Source organism: Macrobrachium rosenbergii, chromosome 14 (assembly GCF_040412425.1).
Source record: "Macrobrachium rosenbergii isolate ZJJX-2024 chromosome 14, ASM4041242v1, whole genome shotgun sequence".
NCBI classification, from domain to species: domain Eukaryota; kingdom Metazoa; phylum Arthropoda; class Malacostraca; order Decapoda; family Palaemonidae; genus Macrobrachium; species Macrobrachium rosenbergii.
In genome coordinates, this window is record NC_089754.1 from 15,642,803 (window position 1) to 15,662,802 (window position 20,000).

General features: G+C 35.0%; 1 protein-coding gene across 4 annotated transcripts in view; it reads left to right on the plus strand.

Annotated features, from left to right (window-relative positions):
- Positions 1 to 20,000, plus strand: part of LOC136845733 (uncharacterized) — a 289,129-nt gene that overhangs the window by 226,034 nt on the left and 43,095 nt on the right. For all 4 annotated transcript variants that reach the window (XM_067115954.1, XM_067115953.1, XM_067115951.1 and 1 more), the window contains exon 3: positions 8,772 to 8,902. In XM_067115954.1, the coding sequence (XP_066972055.1) occupies positions 8,779 to 8,902 (124 nt within the window). In that variant the 5' untranslated portion in view covers positions 8,772 to 8,778. The remainder of the gene's footprint in view (positions 1 to 8,771; positions 8,903 to 20,000) is intronic.

Sequence of the window (20,000 nt, forward strand, 5' to 3'; positions counted from 1 at the left end):
TGGAGTACTTTCCGGTCACGCCAACGCCATTTTTCTTGCCCCCAACGAACTCTGATAAGCATTTACAATCGGGTGAACTGGTGGGCAGTAGGCCAGGAGCAATCCAAGGACCTAGTAAACTTGAGGTGACTGCTGCACCATCTAGACATCATACACAAAGAGACACACAAACACATATTCAATATATGTATATATTTTTATGTGTATATACAATATGTGAGTGTGCGCGCGCGTATATAAGAACTCTTGTGTGCTAAATATTTGGAATTACTAGCGGACGGAAACGATTCAATCAATGGTTGAAATGCTTTTGAAATATTTGCCTATTATATAGATTTTTTTTTTAATATCACGAGTGTTTTATTAATGATTAGTTATCATTAAGAGGGAGATAACTGATTTATATTAAATTGCCTTCACTGATAATGTTCAATAATTATGCCTGGGGACCGTAATTTTTTATGAGACAATGATTTGTGAAGACAAAATTCTGAGTTATTGATATTATGGGATATTATGCACATGCTTTTAACTGTTCTTTGATTCAGAATCTGCTGTTTTTCGCCTTTCAAATTAAAATCACTAATACTTGTCTACATTTCTTGTATTATTTTGATTCAATGTGACGTCACTGCTTACTTCCTTCGTTTATTTCTCTCTTTGGTGTTTGGTTATAAGTAAACTGTTGATATTGTTCCCCTTTCCTCACTAATCCCTGAGTATCCTATACCATATTTTTGAGTTTATATGATTTCTGGAGTAACTGCCCAACGGCAGTCCCTAAAAGGTAGTAGTTATTCCACAGGCAAGAATCTGTCTGTAACACCACAAACTTCGTAAACTCAACAAGGTTTTCATTTCAACCCTTATCGATTAACGAGCTAACAAGACCATGCCTATAAAAAAAAAAAACAATGAATTAAATACAAACAAATGTACGTAATATGTTTCTGTCTTCAACCATAATTACATGCTTTTCTTCGTAACAATTATTGTATTCATTAAACAAAATCATTCAGGACTTCGCGCACCAGTTTTTTCTAATCAATCCGTTTCTCGGCAATTTTACTTTCGTTCCTCAGACTGTCTTTTGTAATAAAGAATAGAATAGAATAAAATATAAAATTTAGGTCAATGGCCAAGCGCTGAGGCCTATGAGGTTATTCAGCGCTGAGATGGAAATTGACAGTAAAAAGGTTAGAAAGGTGTAACAGGAGGAAAACCTCGCAGGTGAACTATGAAACCATTGTTAGAGAGGGTTGAAAGTCAGATGGAAGAAAGAGAATATGAGGTCTTTATTACTATACTTATATTCTTTTTCAACAAAGATCACACGTTAAGTTTGTATTGGCCCTTATCTCGAGGCCATTGTTTCCCAGAATTATCCGATAATCCTTGTGCAAATGTTTAGATAACCGTAGCGGGAACCTAGGTAAAGGGAAAGGTTAAACTTGCATTTATAGATCCTTAAGGTTTACTCTTCCGCTTCGTTCTTTTCCAATCATACCCTTATACGATCATACCTAATTAGATGTTCTTATTTATATTCCTTTCTACCGATCAATTATGCATTCTTTGCTTAAGCACGACTGACTCTTCTGTGATCTTCGTGATCACAGCCTGAAGAGCCATCTGTCTGTGGGCTTCTCATTTAATTTAATCTCATATTTATTTTACGGTAATGTATACACAGGGTCTCATAGGCATTATGGTGTGTGTGTGTATGTGTATGTAGGTATGTATGTGTGTATATATATATTTATTATACACAAATATATATACACAAATATATATATATATATATATATATATATATATATATATATATATATATATATATATATATATATATATATATAATATATACATTATATTATATAATATATATAAATATGTATATATATAGTGTAGATATATATATACACATAAATATTATATTATATAATATATATAAACACAAATTCAGTTATATATTATATTATATTCTTGCTGCTCGTGTCGGGCGTCAATAAGACGGAATGATTTAGATTCCAGATTCTTTAATTTACAAAGTACAGTTCACAAAGTACTTATCGGTACCTGATAAAGAAGACTGTATGTCTTCGAAAGCTTCGTTTTCATCTGCGTATTTGTTTATGATACGAGATTATTTGGTGTATTTTACATGCATTAGGAAAAACAGAGTCGAGAGATGTCTGCATAATAACAAGAATCAGAGAAAGGAAGAAAGCATCTACCATCACTAGTCAGTTAAATATATAAACCGTCAATAACATTTTCTATTTCTTCTGGAACAAACAGTTGTGGCCGTTCATGTAGTATAATGCACGACACATCAACAGCTTTTCGCGTCATTTTTAACTACTTTTTAATAGTTTATCTTCTTATCTAAAATTTTGCGGAAAGAGAAACATTCAGAAGAATCAAAAGTTTTAAAAATTAACGGCATAAACGATTCATAGACTGTGTCTTTAATCCTGTCAGCATTTAACAAGAGCTATGAGTGTGTGTATGATATATAAATATATACATACATACACACATATAAATATATATATATATATATATATATATATATATATATATATATATATATATATATATATATATATTTATATATATATATATCACATCACCATGATTCATATACAATCAGAATATGTCCTTTAATATCAATTCACTCTACCTCAGAAGTAATATATTTTCATATATGTTACCGAGGGGAATTTTAAGTTGATAATAAGTCCATATATATACGGATACTATAGTCGGCCATTATGTGTCATATATTCCTTGTCCGTCGCTGGTCTTCGATATATATATCATAAATATATATATATATATATATATATATTGTATATATATATATATATATATATATATATATATATATGTGTATGTATTATATGTATTACATTTATATATGTGTATATACATAGATACATGATATAGATATGTATATATATATATATATATATATATATATATATATATATATATATATATATATATATATATATATATATATATATTATGTTTATATGTATTACATTTATATATGTGTATATACATAGATACATGATACAATTGAAGATTATATATATATATATATACTTAACGGATTTCTTTAGTTCCTGGCGCATATGGTCAGTCACTGGTCTCAAGATGATAGGGTTCGTCGCTATTTGTAAACGTCATTAGTAGCTCTTCTCAAAGATGCTCTTCTCTCTCTCTCTCTCTCTCTCTCTCTCTCTCTCTCCTGTCCTTTTTAATTTTCCACTTGCTCGTGGTAATCCCATTTTTTTCATTGACGAAGCAGTGCCTTCAAGTCCATTAAACACCCGAAATAACGCTCGTGTTTTAATGGAAATCTCTTCCATCTGGAGAAATGACATTGTAAGAGAAATGACATTCTACGGATGTAAGTAACCTGAAGCCATCTAAGCAAAGGCATTGTTCTTACCAAATTTAATTCTCCGGGTCTACAGAAGGCAAGGTCTACCCATCAGCGACCCAAAATAAGACCTTTTCTGCGCAGCTGTAAAAAACTATGAAGCGACAGAGATCATATTATATATGTGTACTGTAGTCACAGATAATTTACCACTATTTAGTGATTTTTAGCCAAAAAATTAATTCAGTGTATTTATAGAGAACTGGTGTGTGAGATTATCATTTTGTATATACTGATCTCAAAGGAATGCAATAAAAGTTTCATTTATCCTCTCTTTTGTTTAGAGGATTTAGGCAGTAAATTAACGTAGTACGTTTGTAAAAAAGGACTTACATGAATATCCTTTTGCGATACATTGGTCTGAAGGGTATGTAGTAAGTATTTCGTTTACGTTTCTTATTGTTTATACAACTCTAGTTGTTGGCCGGCATACAGTTTTCTCCTGTGACATTGCAAATCCATAAATGATTTGTAGCATTTTGTCGTTGGCTGACATATAATTTATTCCTTTGACATTATTCTAGTCAATGAATGATGTTATTTATTGCTGCACAATATTTGATAATAAAATAGTGGCAATAAACCCAAAATATTAATGAACCACAAAGCGTAGTCAAAGTGGAGGCTGACGTGACGTCACGCATCACACTCGCCTACAACAAATCCCCGTTCTACCTGCGCAAGGGTAGACCTTCTATTCTTTACACCTTGCACAAAAATATATTTCCCGTTGGATGCACGGTTACTTAGGTTTTTTTTATTACATCTACATAAGAAACTTCTCACGATTTTGATTAGGTTAAAATAATTCATAAAATCACACATGCACAATTACTTGATTTTTACAATACATGCATGTAAAACGATTTTAAATTGTGAATAACGTTAAAACAGTGTGATGCATTCGTACTAACAAACTAACGTATGTTTATATATATTTTTGTGAGTTTATATATATAAATATATATATATAATATATATATATATATATATATATATATATATATATATATATATATATATATAATGACAGTTTGTTAAAAGTAAGATCATACAGTTTGCCATGGTTGTACTATTCCAATTTCACTACAGCAAGTATTGCAGTAAAGGTAATGAAAATATCTAGTGGAAATTAATGGTCTCCTTAAAAATTAGACTTATATTTAGATAAGATATCTAGAGTGAATAATGAACCTAACCTACCTATGTATCATCTACATGCACGCACATTTATGCGCACACACACTATATATATATATATATATATATATATATATATATATATATATATATATATATATATATATATATATATATATATATATATATATATATATATATATATATATATATATATATATATATATATATATATATATGTATATATGTATATATATATATATATATATATATATATATATATATATATATATATATATATAAAGTCGTTACTTTCAGTTTTTTCCTTTTATCTAACTCCACAAAAGATAAAAAATGTGGGAAGAAGAAGAAGGAAGAAGAAGAAGAAGAAGAAGAAGAAGAAAGAAAGGAAGAAGAAGAAGAAGAAGAAGGACTACTCTATACAGCTTTTTGCTTATAAGATATTGAACTTATGAAGCCGAGAAGGTACTCAAAACTGATAAGACGATTACACGTGATCGTCAGACACAAGTGGCATCAATGTATTCATAGCACCATTATCTAAGTGGTTGATAGACTAAGTCTGAGATAAAGAGAGAGAGATTCAATGATTAACAACGTTTGATTTCTCTTCAGATATATATATATATATATATATATATATATATATATATATATATATATATATATATATATATATATATATATATATATATATATATATATATATATATAGCTAGCTGACGAACCCATCACTGCCTGGGAAATCTCTGAATGACAACTGATAAACTCTCTCTCTCTCTCTCTCTCTCTCTCTCTCTCTCTCTCTCTCTCTCTCTCTCTCTCTCTCTCTCTCTCTCTCTCTCTCTCATTTCTGTTAAGATAGTTGCTTCATTTACATTGTCCAGCATTTCTGTAATTTTATATTTCACACATTCTCACCCCTCATTCCTATCGGGGCTCAACTTGGACTTGAAGGGCAACGGGAGTGCCTCTATTCATCCCAGCAATCTCAAAGCTATAGATTAAACTCTAATATTTGTAATTTTTTTACATTTTATTTTTCACTCCATCACACCCTGCCACCCACCCTTCCTATCAGGGCTGAACTTGGACTCAAAGAGCATCAGGAGTTTCACTATTCATCTCAGTGACCTCAAAAACCATGGATTAGCACAAATATCTGTTGCTTTCAGTTATTTTTACATGTCACTACCTTCCCACCCCATCCTTCCTATCAGGGTTCAACTTGAACTTGAAGGGCATCGAGAGTGTCACTATTCTTCTCAGCAACCTCAAAAACTATGGATTATACACTAATATCTGTCGTTTCGGTTATTTTTACATCACCCCCCTTCCTTTCAGGGCTGAACTTGGACTTAACGGCATTGGGAGTGCCACAATTATTCTCAGGGACCTCGAAAACTATGGATTAGACACTAGTATCTGTCATTTTTGGTTATTTTTACATGTCACCCTCTTCACACCCCTTCTCACCCCCATCTTATCAGGGCTGAACTTGGACTTGAAGGGCATCAGGAGTGTCACCATTAATCTCAGCAACCTCGAAAACTATGGATAAGACATTAAAATCTGTCGTTATGGTTATTTTTACATGTCACATCCCTTCCCACCCCTCCCTATTGGGGCAGAACTTGAACATAAAGGGCATTGGCAGTGTCACTATTCATTTCAGCGACCTCAAAAACTATGAATTAGATGCTGATATCTGTTGTTTTCTGTAATTTTTACATTTCCTCCCCATTCTCACACCCACCTTTGGTGCCAGTGGTTCCTTACCCCCACAGTATTCTTTCTCTGATGGTAAGTCATAAGTATAGTAAGTTTGGTTGAAATTGCTCACTGCATTTCAGAGTGTATGTGGAACATACACACACATACACATGCACATACACATGCATCCATTTATACACACACACACACACACATATATATATATATATATATATATATATATATATATATATATATATATATATATATATATATATATATATATATATATATATATATATATATATATATATATACTAACTGACCAGCCCGGCACTGCCCGGGAATCTCTGAATGACAACCGATAAACTCTCTCTCTCTCATTCCTGATAAGATAGCTACTTCTGTTACATTGCCCAGCATTTTTGACATTTTATATTTCACCACTTCTCACCACCCATTCCTATCAGGGCTCAACTTGGACTTGAAGGGCATCGGGAGTGTCTCTATTCATCCCAGTGATCTCAAAAATTATGGATTAGACTCTAATATCTGTAATTTTTTTATATTTTATTTTTCACTCCATCTCAACCAGCCCCCCCACCCTTCCTATCGGGGCTGAACTTGGACTCAAAGGGCATTGGGAGTTTCACTATTCATCTTAGTGACCTCAAAAACTGTGGATTGGGCACTAATATCTGTAGTTTTCAGTTATTTGTACATGTCACCACTTTCCTGCTCCTTCCTGTCCCCCCCTTCCTTTTGGGACTGAACTTGGACTTAAAGGACATCAGGAGTGTCACTATTCTTCTCAGCGACCTCGAAAACTATAGATTATACACTAATATCTGTTGTTTTTGGTTATTTTTACGTCACAATCTTCCCACCCCTTCCTGCCCCCCATTCCTTTTGGGACTGAACTTGGACTTAAAGGGTGTCAGGAGTGCCACTATTCTTCTCAGCGACCTCGAAAACTATGGATTAGACACAACTATCTGTCATTTTCGGTTATTTTTACGTGTCACCCCCTTCCCAACCCTGCTCACCTCTCTCCTTCTTGGGGCTTAACTTGGCCTTAAAGGGCACTGGGAGTGTCACTATTCTTCTCAAGGACCTCAAAAACTATGGATTACACACTAATATCTGTTGTTTCGGTTATTTTTACATGTCACCACCTTCCTACCTTCACATCAGGGCTGAACTTGGACTTGAAGGGCATCGGGAGTATCACTATTAATCTCAGCGACCTTGAAAACGTGGATTAGATACTAATATCTGTTGTTTTGGTTATTTTTACATGTCACCCCCTTCCCATCCCCCTCACTATTGGAGCTGAACTTGGACTTTAAAGGCATCGGGATTGTCACTGTTCATCTCAGCGACCTTGAAAACTATGGATTAGACACTAGCATCTGTCATTTTCTGTAATCTTTACATTTCACCCCCTTCCCACACCGCCACTTTGGTGCCAGTGATTGCTTACCCCCACAGTGTTCTTTCTCAGATGGTAAGTCGTATGTATACCAAGTGTGGTTGAAATTGCTCAATGCATTTCAGAGTGTATGTGGAGCATACACACACACACACATATACATACATCCATTTTTATATATACAGATAGATATATATACAAGCATATACATACATACATACATACATATACATACATACATACATACATACATATATATATATATATATATATATATATATATATATATATATATATATATATATATATATATATATATATACAAATATATAATTCTGAAGAGAAACATACAAATAGGTAAAGAAAAGTGCCAAGAAATAAATGGTAGACATATATTTTCAGCGGTTTTCAACGACAGCATTAAAAATTTCATTAAAACAAAAGATCTTATATCTAAAGACAACAAGTAACTTTTAGTTAAACTAAGCTGTTTTAGTATTTCAATCAAATTTCTAAACTATTCAGCTATTTTTTCATACATGCAAGGTTTCCAATAGAACTGAAATAAGTAAATTACAGACTTGGCCATTTGCCCATATGAGATATCACATACAAAATGAACACCACCCGAATCCTCTTTCCCTAAAAGTTATCTACGTTTCACAGAAAAAAATAATAAGTTATTCGCATTATTTTCCCCTCTACAGCATTTACAGATAGGTGGTAATAAATAAGCCGTGAATCTTAATCGTTTTTTCTCGCATATCATTTAATTTTAACAAGAAAACAAGGTAAAATATATAGAAAAAAAAGATACAGGGACACAAATAAAGAATAAAACCTAACGTTACCCAAATTTGCAACTAACAGACCTTTGCGATCTAACACGCGTGGGGCCACTAGCGGGCCACAAGAGACCCAAAAGCCATTAAATAAGTTCAGTACTAACTGACTGAATAGATATTCATTCCAAGACAAGTAAATTGAACATATGAATTTCTCTTCCTACAGGATTACCATGTGGCTGCGGCGGAGACATGTGGGGGGTGGGGGCGGATGGTGGAGGCCACGCCACAGGATGAAATTTCCCCCCTTGGCTGTGCCCCTCGTGCTCATCCTCATCATGATGTCTTTGGCAGAAGGTAAGGGTCATAAACTGTTTGACATTGGAAGAAGGTAAGGGTCATAAGCTGTCTGACATTGGCGGAAGGTAAGGGTCATAAGCTGTCTGACATTGGCAGAAGGTAAGGGTCATACGCTGTCTGACATTTCCGGAAGGTAAGGGTCATAAGCAGTTTGACATTGGAGGTAGGTAACAGTCATAAGCTGTTTGACATTATGGAAGGTAAGGTTCATAAGTTGTATGACAGTGGCAGAAGGTAAGGGTTATAAGCTATTTAACACTGGCAGAAGGTAAGGGTCATAAGCTGTTTGACACTGGCAGAAGGTAAGGGTCATAAGCTGTTTGACATTGGCAGAAGGTAAGAGTCATAAGCTGTTTGACACTGGCAGAAGGTAAGGGTCATAAGCTGTCTGACATTGCTGGAAGGTAATTGGGTCATAAGCTGCCTGACATTGTTGGAAGGTAAGGGTCATAAGCTGTCTGACATTGCCGGAAGGTAAGTGTCATAAGCTGTCTGACATTGGTAGAAGGTAACAGTCATAAGCTGTTTGACACTGGTGGAAGGTAAGGGTCATAAGTTGTATGACATTGGCAGAAGGTAAAGGTCATAAGCTGTTTGACACTGGCAGAAGGTAAGGGTCATAAGCTGTTTGACACTGGCAGAAGGTAAGGGTCATAAGCTGTTTGACACTGGCAGAAGGTAAGGGTCATAAGTTGTTGGCTACTGGCAGAAGGTAAGCGTCATAAGCTGTTTGACACTGGCAGATGGTAAGGGTCATAAGCTGTTTGACACTGGCAGAAGGTAAGGGTCATAAGCTGTTTGACACTGGCAGAAGGTAAAGATCATAAGCTATTTGACACTGGCAGAAGGTAAGGGTCATAAGCTGTTTGACACTGGCAGAAGGTAAGGGTCATAAGCTGTTTGACACTGGCAGAAAGTAAGGGTCATAAGCTGTTTGACAGTGACAGAAAGGTAAGGGTCATAAGCTGTTTGACATTGGCAAAAGGTACACTGGTCAGAAGGTAGGGTCATAAGCTGTTTGGCACTGGCAGAAGGTAAGGGTCATAAACTGTTTGACACTGGCATAAGGTAAGGGTCATAAGCTGTTTGACATTGGCGGTAGGAAAAGGTCATAAGCAGTTCGACATTGGCAGAAGGTAAGTGTCATAAGATGTTTGACATTGGTGGAACGTACTAACCTGCAGAAGGTAAAGGTCATAAGCTGTTTGACACTGGCAGAAGGTAAAGGTCATAAGCTGTCTGACACTGCCGGAAGGTAAGGGTCATAAGCTGTTTGGAACTGCCAGAAGGTAAGGGTCATAAGCTGTTGGCCACTGGCAGAAGGTAAGCGTCATAAGCTGTTTGACACTGGCAGATGGTAAGGGTCAAAAGCTGTTTGACACTGGTAGAAGGTAAGGGTCATAAGCTGTTTGACACTGGCTGAAGGTAAAGATCATAAGCTATTTAACACTGGCAGAAGGTAAGGATCATAAGCTGTTTGACACTGGCAGAAGGTAAGGGTCATAAGCTGTTTGACATTGGCAGAAAGTAAGGGTCATAAGTTGTTTGACATTGGCAGAAGGTAAGGGTCATAAGTTGTTTGACACTGGCAAAAGGTAAGGGTCATAAGCTGTTTGACACTGGCAGAAGGTAAGCGTCATAAGCTGTTTGACACTGGCAGAAGGTAAGGGTCATAAACTGTTTGACACTGGCATAAGGTAAGGGTCATAAGCTGTTTGACATTGGCAGTAGGAAAAGGTCATAAGCAGTTCGACATTGGCAGAAGGTAAGTGTCATAAGATGTTTGACATTGGTGGAAGGTAAGGGTCATAAGCTGTTTGACATTGACAGAAGGTAAGGGTCATAAGCTGTTTGACACTGGCAGAAGGTAAAGGTCATAAGCTGTCTGACACTGCCGGAAGGTAAGGGTCATAAGCTGTTTGACATTGCCAGAAGGTAAGGGTCACAAGCTGTATGACATTGGCAGAAAGCAAGGGTCATAAGCTGTCTGACATTGCCGGAAGGTAAGGGTCATAAGCTGTCTGACATTGGCGAAAGGTAACAGTCATAAGCTTTTTGACATTGGTGGAAGGTAAGGGTCATAAGTTACCTGACATTGGCAGAAGGTAAGGGTCATAAGCTGTTTGACACTGGCAGAAGGTAAGGGTCATAAGCTGTTTGACACTGGCAGAATTTAAGTCATAAGCTATTTGAGACTGGCAGAAGGTAAGGGTCAAAAGCTGTTTGACACTGGCAGAAGGTAAGGGTCATAAGCTGTTTGACACTGGCAGAATTTAAGTCATAAGCTATTTGAGACTGGCAGAAGGTAAGGGTCATAAGCTGTCTGACATTGGCAGAAGGTAAGGGTCTTAAGCTGTTTAACATTGGAAGAAGGTAAGGGTCATCAGCTGTTTGACACTGGCATAAGGTAAGGGTCATAAGCTGTCTGACATTGTCAGAAGGTAAGGGTCATAAGCTGTCTGACATTGCCAGAAGGTAACAGTCATAAGCTGTTTGACATTGGTGGAAGGTAAGGGTCATAAGTTGCATGACATTGGCAGAAGGTAAGGGTCATAAGCTGTTTGACACTGGCAGAAGGTAAGGGTCATATGCTGTTTGACACTGGCAGAAGGTAAGGGTCATAAGCTATTTGAGACTGGCAGAAGGTAAGGGTCATAAGCTGTCTGACATTAGCAGAAGGTAAGGCTCATAAGCTGTTTAACATTGGAAGAAGGTAAGGGTCATCAGCTGTTTGACACTGGCAGAAGGTAAGGGTCATAAGCTGTCTGACATTGTCGGAAGGTAAGGGTCATAAGCTGCCTGACATTGCTGGAAGGTAAGGGTCATAAGCTGTCTGGCATTGGCGGAAGGTAAGGGTCATAAGCTGTTTGACATTGGTGGAAGGTAAGGGTCATAAGTTGTATGAAATTGGCAGAAGGTAAAGATCATAAGCTGTTTGACACTGGCAGAAGGTAAGGGTTATAAGCTGTCTGATACTGGCAGAAGGTAAAGGTCATAAGCTGTTTGACACTAGCAGAAGGTAAGGGTCATAAGCTGTTTGACACTGGCAGAAGGAAATGATCATAAGCTGTTTGACACTGGCAGAAGGTAAAGGTCATAAGGTATTTGACACTGGCAGGAAGTAAGGGTCATAAGCTGTTTGACACTGGCAGAAGGTAAGGGTCATAAGCTGTTTGACATTGGCAGAAGGTAAGGGTCATAAACTGTTTAACATTGGCAGAAAGTAAGGGTCATAAGCTATTTGACACTGGCAGAAGGTAAGGGTCATAAGCTGTTTGACATTGGCAGAAGGTAAGGGTCGTAAGCTGTTTGACATTGGCAGAAGGTAAGGGTCATAAGTTCTTTGACACTGGCAGAAGGTAAAGATCATAAGCTATTTGACACTGGGCAGAAGGTAAAGGTCATAGCTATTTGACAATGGCAGAAGGTAAGCGTCATAAGCTGTTTGACATTGGCAGAAGGTAAAGGTCATAAGTTGTTCGACACTGGCAGAAGGTAAGGGTCATAAGCTGTTTGACATTTGCAGAAGGTAGGGGTCATTAACTGATGCTGAAGAGGCTCAAGTTGGGCCTCATAATAACTGAGTAAAACTGGTCGGAATACGAGGTTCTGAGAGTGTTTTTTCTTCCTTTCTTTCTTTCTTCTACAGTAAATAAAAAAGACTGGAAAGCATCATTATATTTGTCTAATCTATCATTTACTTTAATAAATGAAGTCGATTGCTTCTTTGTGTGTAAGTCTTTTCCTAATGCGGTGCTTCCATACATATGAGTGCACGACAATAGGCGTCAAGTAAATGAACAATTCTTACAAAATAATTGTACGAAATGTTGAAAGATAAACTAACTTTTTTTGGTTGCTACCTTTTACCAAATTATTCTATTTTTTTATCTGTTCACTTCAGAAGTCCGACATATCTACTGCGTATTAGAAATAAATGCCCAAAGAAACAATGTATTGTTTTTGTTAAGCTGCTTCAGCCAATTTCATATGTCTATCCAATTCATCATTAATATCCATACAACACCTCTAATTAACTGGCTCGTGATTCTTCTAGAACAAACTAACTTGCCAAATGAAAATTAAAACAAATATATAATAAAAATAAATAGAGTCAAACAAATATAGATGGCAATAGAAATATATAACTAACAACGTATTGTAATAAGCAAAATATAATCACATAAAAGTATACTTATAAATAACAGATAAATAACAAACTATATAAACAAATTAAGACAAATGGTCAGGTGCCTTCACGTAAAATTACAGGACTTCTTCCAAAACTTCTGAAAACATTCATAACACCGCCGAGAAGAGTTCTGCATAGTTTCACAGCAAAATGAGCCAGAGATCTCTGGCAAAGGACAGTGAGACAGCGTGATGCTCCACATAATAAGGATACTGATGCCCTAAGATACGAGCAACACAAGACATTCAAGAGGCAGCGGTACAAAGGACGACAATGGACATTTTCCAAATGAAATGAATTGAAAAGACTCAAAAAGAGTGTATGGTCTAAATCATAATAACCATCGAGAGCCAAAAAGGAAACAGCCATCTGGAGCAATTTTATCCGGGAGAAAAATGTCCCGAAAATATTTAGTAAGCCTAAATGTCTGAAGTATGTGACACTAACCTCATCATCTTGATATATAAAGGAAGCCTTACGAAAAACATCATTCTGAGGTAGCATGGTATGATGAATATTCAACGTAAATCATACAATAAATGCATGGTAGTGCAACACAGATATAAAAGAGAGAGAAAGAACTAAAGTAAATATATAATATAAATATTTATATATATAATTATATTATATATATATATATATATATATATATATATATATATATATATATATATATATATATATATATATATATATATATATATATATATATATATATATATATATATATATATATATATATATATATATATATATATATATATATGTGTGTGTGTGTGTGTATTTATATTTCTATATATTATTTTTGTAGTTTTCCGCACAGATGGCTCATCCACGATTCATATGTTACAATGTATGGAAATGGCAGCGATGGCTGTGCTATCTTTTCCTCTGGATCCACACCCTATTAGGGAACGAATTAATGTTTATATATATATATATATATATATATATATATATATATATATATATATATATATATATATATATATATATATATATTTATATATATATATATAGTTTCCAGAGGTAAGTACACAAGTTACTACCACTTAATCCTTTTAATTGTAATGAACTAAGGATTGTCACCTCGTACAGAAAATGTCTACAACATCTTCTCGAACGTACAAAAGAGAATCAATAACAGGAAGTCAAATCCTTTTCTCTACACACCCAGACCTTCTATTTCAACGCCTCTGTCGCTTCGTTTAACCGAAAACCTTCCAAATTTTATAACACTCCTGTTCTCCTCTGTTATTTCTCTCCGTTCAAACCATTACATCCATATGTTCACAAATATCGCTTCTTCTCCCCATCTTTGTTGAAACTCTCTCATCAGTTCCATCAATTCGACCCCACTTATTCCACAAACACAAGTCAAGCATTTTATAAAAGCTTCTATGTTATTCTTTCATTAGAGTTCAACCATCTCTTCACACACTATGGGTTTTGATGCACACACTCTTGTCTTTTAAATATCTTTCACAATCTTTGTTACCTACCTTGTTTCCTCCTTCAGTGATTCCTCTCCCTCTTATCATTTATTCCAATAACTATTTTACTAAAGCATCACCAGCTTCAACCACCTCTATTGTTCCACCATACATACTAACATCGGCGTCTATGAACTTTCTCCTGTGATGCCAGTTACGTAAAATAATATTACTCTCATAACCTTACTCGTGCTAACTCCTCTCTCTTCTCTTATATTACCCATTCTTTTAGAACGTCTTCATCTGTCAATGCGGTTTTTCTTCCATATTAACAATTAGCTTTGTGTAATCCGACGACATCAAATACTCCACTCTGCAATCATAACCACTTTTCACCTACGTCTTCCACCCTTCACTTGACTTCTGTCTTCTCTTCACGGTGAAAACAAAGTGGTGTCTCCCATGGAGACACCACCTTGGTAAAAGCGGAAATCGGCATTAAACTGTTCTCATGTCTTCGTATTCAAGCACGCGCTCTGGTATGACTTTGATTTTTAAGACTCGTCAGTTAAAACTCCTGAAGGGAGACACCACCTTAGCAAAAGCGGAAATCGGCATTAAACTGTTCTGTCTTCGTATTCAAGCACACACTCTGGTATGACTTTGATCTTTAAGATTCGTCAGTTAAAACTTCTGAACTCTGAAACTTCTCCCAGAACTGTTTCATGTGAAAATATTGAGTAGTCTGGGTTTAGACAAAGAAAGGTGTGTGACCTTCCTTGTCTAACTGCATCACTTTTCTTTTTTATATCAGCCATTCTGTCCTTTGACTTTTTTCTTTGTCATATATGTGCATATTACTCTTCATTTCTGTTTCTTCTTAGTTTTTATGTCGTAGGCATTTTGTGTTTTGGAAGTTAGCTTAACTAATTTATGACTCTTTTGGGTTGGACGTTGATGCGTTTTCATGTCAAAAAACAACAACAGCAATAATAATAATATGAGAAAACGAACCATTAAATAAAATTTGTCTTTGTATTTTCTTCTTGCTATATCCACATTTTTACATATGAACAATTTACACAATACTGCTTTTAGCTTGCGGCAGCTTAAAGACCGCGAAATGAGGATTACTGAAAATCCCAAGACTGAAAGAGGACAAAGCATTAGCTAGGCCCCATGAAGGTATACAACGACCCGTGGACGTGATCAAGAGCTTAAATTTTTATAAACTGGGTCAGCGGACAAAAATCATATCAAAAGAACACTCTGAAAATGACAGCCGGAGCTATCGTAAGCTAATAGCAACATTAAGAAAATTATTCATATATATGGAACAATTTGTTCATAACAAGCAAATATTAACACAAATTTCATTTGATGGATCTTTTTCATCTATTATCAACTGGAACGTGATTGTTTGTAGATGTTTACCAATAATAATAATAATAATAATAATAATAATAATAATAATAATAATGGAAAGAGAAACCCACAAGATTCCTGTGTATAACTTGTTTACTTGTAAATATTTACACAGGAATTTTGTGGGTTTCTCTTTCCATCTTCAGAAGAAAACTGAAAGAAGTTTTTGTTTGGTTAATAATAATAATAATAATAATAATAATAATAATAATAATAATAATAATAATAAGAAAGATTGTTTAAAAGCAAATTGGACTAAAACATGTAAGCACAGTGAGACAAACGAAAAAAAAAAAAAATCCACAACTTTCACATTCACTCTGAGAATATACTTTAAACGCAAAACCTACCTCACGGGAACACTGAACAAGTTAAGTACACCTTAGTTTAACCAGACCACTGAGCTGATCAACAGCTCTCCTATGGCTGGCCCGAAGGATTAGACTTATTTTACGTAGCTAAGAACCAACTGGTTAAATAGCAAAGGGACCAACAGCTTATTGTGGAATCCGAACCACATTATACCGAGAAATGAATTTCTGACACTAGAAATAAATTCCTCTAATTCTTCATTGGGAACACTGAACAGCCTAATTCATTTTCCATAAGGAGTTTTAGTGTTCCTCTCATAGTTATTTCCTGAAAAGTTGTCTTTTCATTGTAAGTTTCAAATATATAGAATTTTTAATAATCTAATTCTGAATACATGTCATTTATATATCCATATACAGTATTTTTGATGGAAGCAATCATGTTACTATAACGCTGCAATGCACAATTAAGATGATTTCGTAAACTTCGTAAGTACATAAGCGCATACATACATACATACACATACACACACATATACTGTATATATATATATATATATATATATATATATATATATATATATATATATATATATATATATAATATATATATATATATATATATATATATATATATATATATATATATATATATATATATATATATATATATATATATACACACACATATACTATATATATCGCTCACTGTTTACTGGTTTATTTGAGGTATGGAAATGCTTTGCTACGGGTTAGCGTACGTCTTTGTGTAACCTATAGGCATTAATATCCTTATATAGGCATAGTACAGTTCGTTTTAGATTCTTTTTTTCAGAACTGACAATGAAGGACCCTTGTGTATATGCAAGCTGAACCGAATCAATATACTGGTGCTTGCCAAGATTTTATGCATTTACTATCTGCACTGAAAACACTTACAAAACCATACATCAAAATATCTCATGCGGTTTGCATGTTCCACCCTAATGCCAGCGGGTGACAATTTTATTGGAACATATAACAGTTTTCTAGTTTTGTTAAAACATTGCAATGCATTTTCTCTCTCTCTCTCTCTCTCTGCAACGAACGGGAAAGGCAGAAGGGAGGCATCAGTCAACAGTGACATGCCACTCAACGAGATTAAATTGCGTATGTCATGTGGCACATGGATAAGAATTACGCAGCATGAAAGAGTAAAAAGAATTAGGGTTTATAAGATGAGTGTAATATAATTCATCAGCATTATCTTTGTCAATACCAATACTAAACAGAAAACTTATATTACTGGAGCCAATTATACACGGCATAATTATCCTTCAAAGGAAACTCTGCTACTAATTTAAAATGCTATAATGTGCTACTCAGGCAATATTACGCATTGGAGTTTTATGGAGTAGAAAATCTCCGCTCGTTTTACATGGGAATGCGGCATAAAAGAGGATATAGAGAACAACCTAGTCTACCTTACGAACTAAAGGAGAGACGAACATGTAATGGTCGGAAAGCGACCAGCAAATGACAGTCGTGATTGGAACGAAGCACTTTGGTTTTAAACAAGAAAGAGAAGTAAAAGAAATTCAAAAGTACAGAATTCACCGACTAATCTCAGTAGAGCATGTGACAGAAGTGTTAAAGTGTCGAAAAAAAAAGTTCAACGCGATCTGCGAAAGAAAAGTTGTTACTTGATGATAATACGTGATAAGGAATGATAGGTACAAAACTTACCTAAGGATACAGTTGTAAAAATAAGTGAATATCAGGATAGAGCTGGAGGGAATTAAGTGTTTAGACTGAATAGTATAAACAATGACAGATCAGCTGGAGGGAATTAAGTGATTAGACTGAATAGTATAAACAATGACAGATCAGCTGAAGGGAATTAAGTGATTAGACTGAATAGTATAAACAATGTCAGATCAGCTGGAGGGAATTAAGTGATTAGACTGAATAGTATAAACAATGTCAGATCAGCTGGAGGTAATTAAGTGATTAAACTGAATAGTATAAACAATGTCAGATCAGCTGGAGGGAATTAAGTGATTCGACTGAATCGTTTAAACAATGACAGATCAGCTGGAGATAATTACGTGATTAGACTGAATAGTATAAACAATGTCAGATCAGCTGGAGGGAATTAAGTGATTCGACTGAATCGTTTAAACAATGACAGATCAGCTGGAGATAATTACGTGATTAGACTGAATAGTATAAACAATGTCAGATCAGCTGGAGGTAATTAAGTGATTAGACTGAACAGTATAAACAATGTCAGATCATCTGGAGGGAATTAAGTGATTAGACAGAATAGTATAAACAGTGTCAGATGAGCTGGAGGGAATTAAGTGATTAGACTGAACAGTATAAACAATGTCAATCATCTGGAATGTGATTAGACAGAATCAGTCAGAAGAGCTGGAGGGAATTAAGTGATTAGACTGAATAGTATAAACAATGTCAGATCAGCTGGAGGGAATTAAGTGATTAGACTGAATAGTATAAACAATGTCAGATCAGCTGGAGATGATTACGTGATTAGACTGAATTGTATAAACAATGTCAGATCGGCTGGAGGGAATTAAGTGATTAAACTGAATAGTATAAACAATGTCAGATCAGCTGGAGATAATTAGTGATTAGACTGAATAGTAGAAACAATGTCAGATCGGCTGGAGGGAATTAAGTGATTAGACTGAATAGTATAAACAATGTCAGATCAGTTGGAGATAATTATGTGATTAGACTGAATAGTATAAACAATGGCAGATCAGCTGGAGGGAATTGAGTGATCAGACTGAATAGTATAAACAATGCCAGATGGCAAACAGGCGTTACAGATTAAGTAAACAAAGATGGCAAAAAGAGATTTGCATATGTGATGAAGTGCTGACATATAATTAAAAATCAATCAATTTGAAAATTAACGATTTTGTTTGGCGTATATCTTGGTGAAAAATCCCATTTGTTGTCTATTTCTGCCGCTTTGAGGAATGCAGCAGTCAAAAGGCTAAAATCAAAGTGGACTCTTGTGGAAATGTCCACTGAAAGAATATCACCACCCGGACAGCTAAAAACAACTTTCTTAAGTACCTGAATTGTTGCACGAGATATCAAAACTAATACCTACTCGCCTTGCAGCCAGTATCAATGTAAACGAAAAAAAAATGTATTTTGCCTAAATTTAAGTCTAAAGTGAACCTTTTTTAATCAAAGAAATTAAATTTCCACAGGCATCTAATTAACATTCACTTCTAATATTCGTGCTTCCCAGTGTGCCTGAGCCACTGAAAAGGCGTAAGTATAGTCCAACTAGGGAATTCGTGTTTGCGTGTACCAGTAAACAGTCACTTTGCAAATTTTATCTATCCGTGCAGCAATAAAATTGCAGTTGCCTCGCATTCAGCAATTATATTCTGCCTGTTTCTACCAAGATAAGGAAGGCGTTAGGCAAATGGCCTCTGAAATTAGCATTTCATCTGGGATCATTTTGCAAATGAGACACAAGAAAAAATATAAAATTTCCATTTGCTACCGCCTCATGTAAAAAGGTGGCAGTCTACAGGATTTTATTTTCATTAAAAATTTTACTGCATCGGGAGATATAGCAATAGTTGAGAACCTCTTCCACTTATAATACAGGCACAAAATCAAACAAATTAATACTTTACTTCTCGCACGTACTTATACGGGACATTCCACATTATCCAATACGTTATATTATACGATCTTACTGGAAC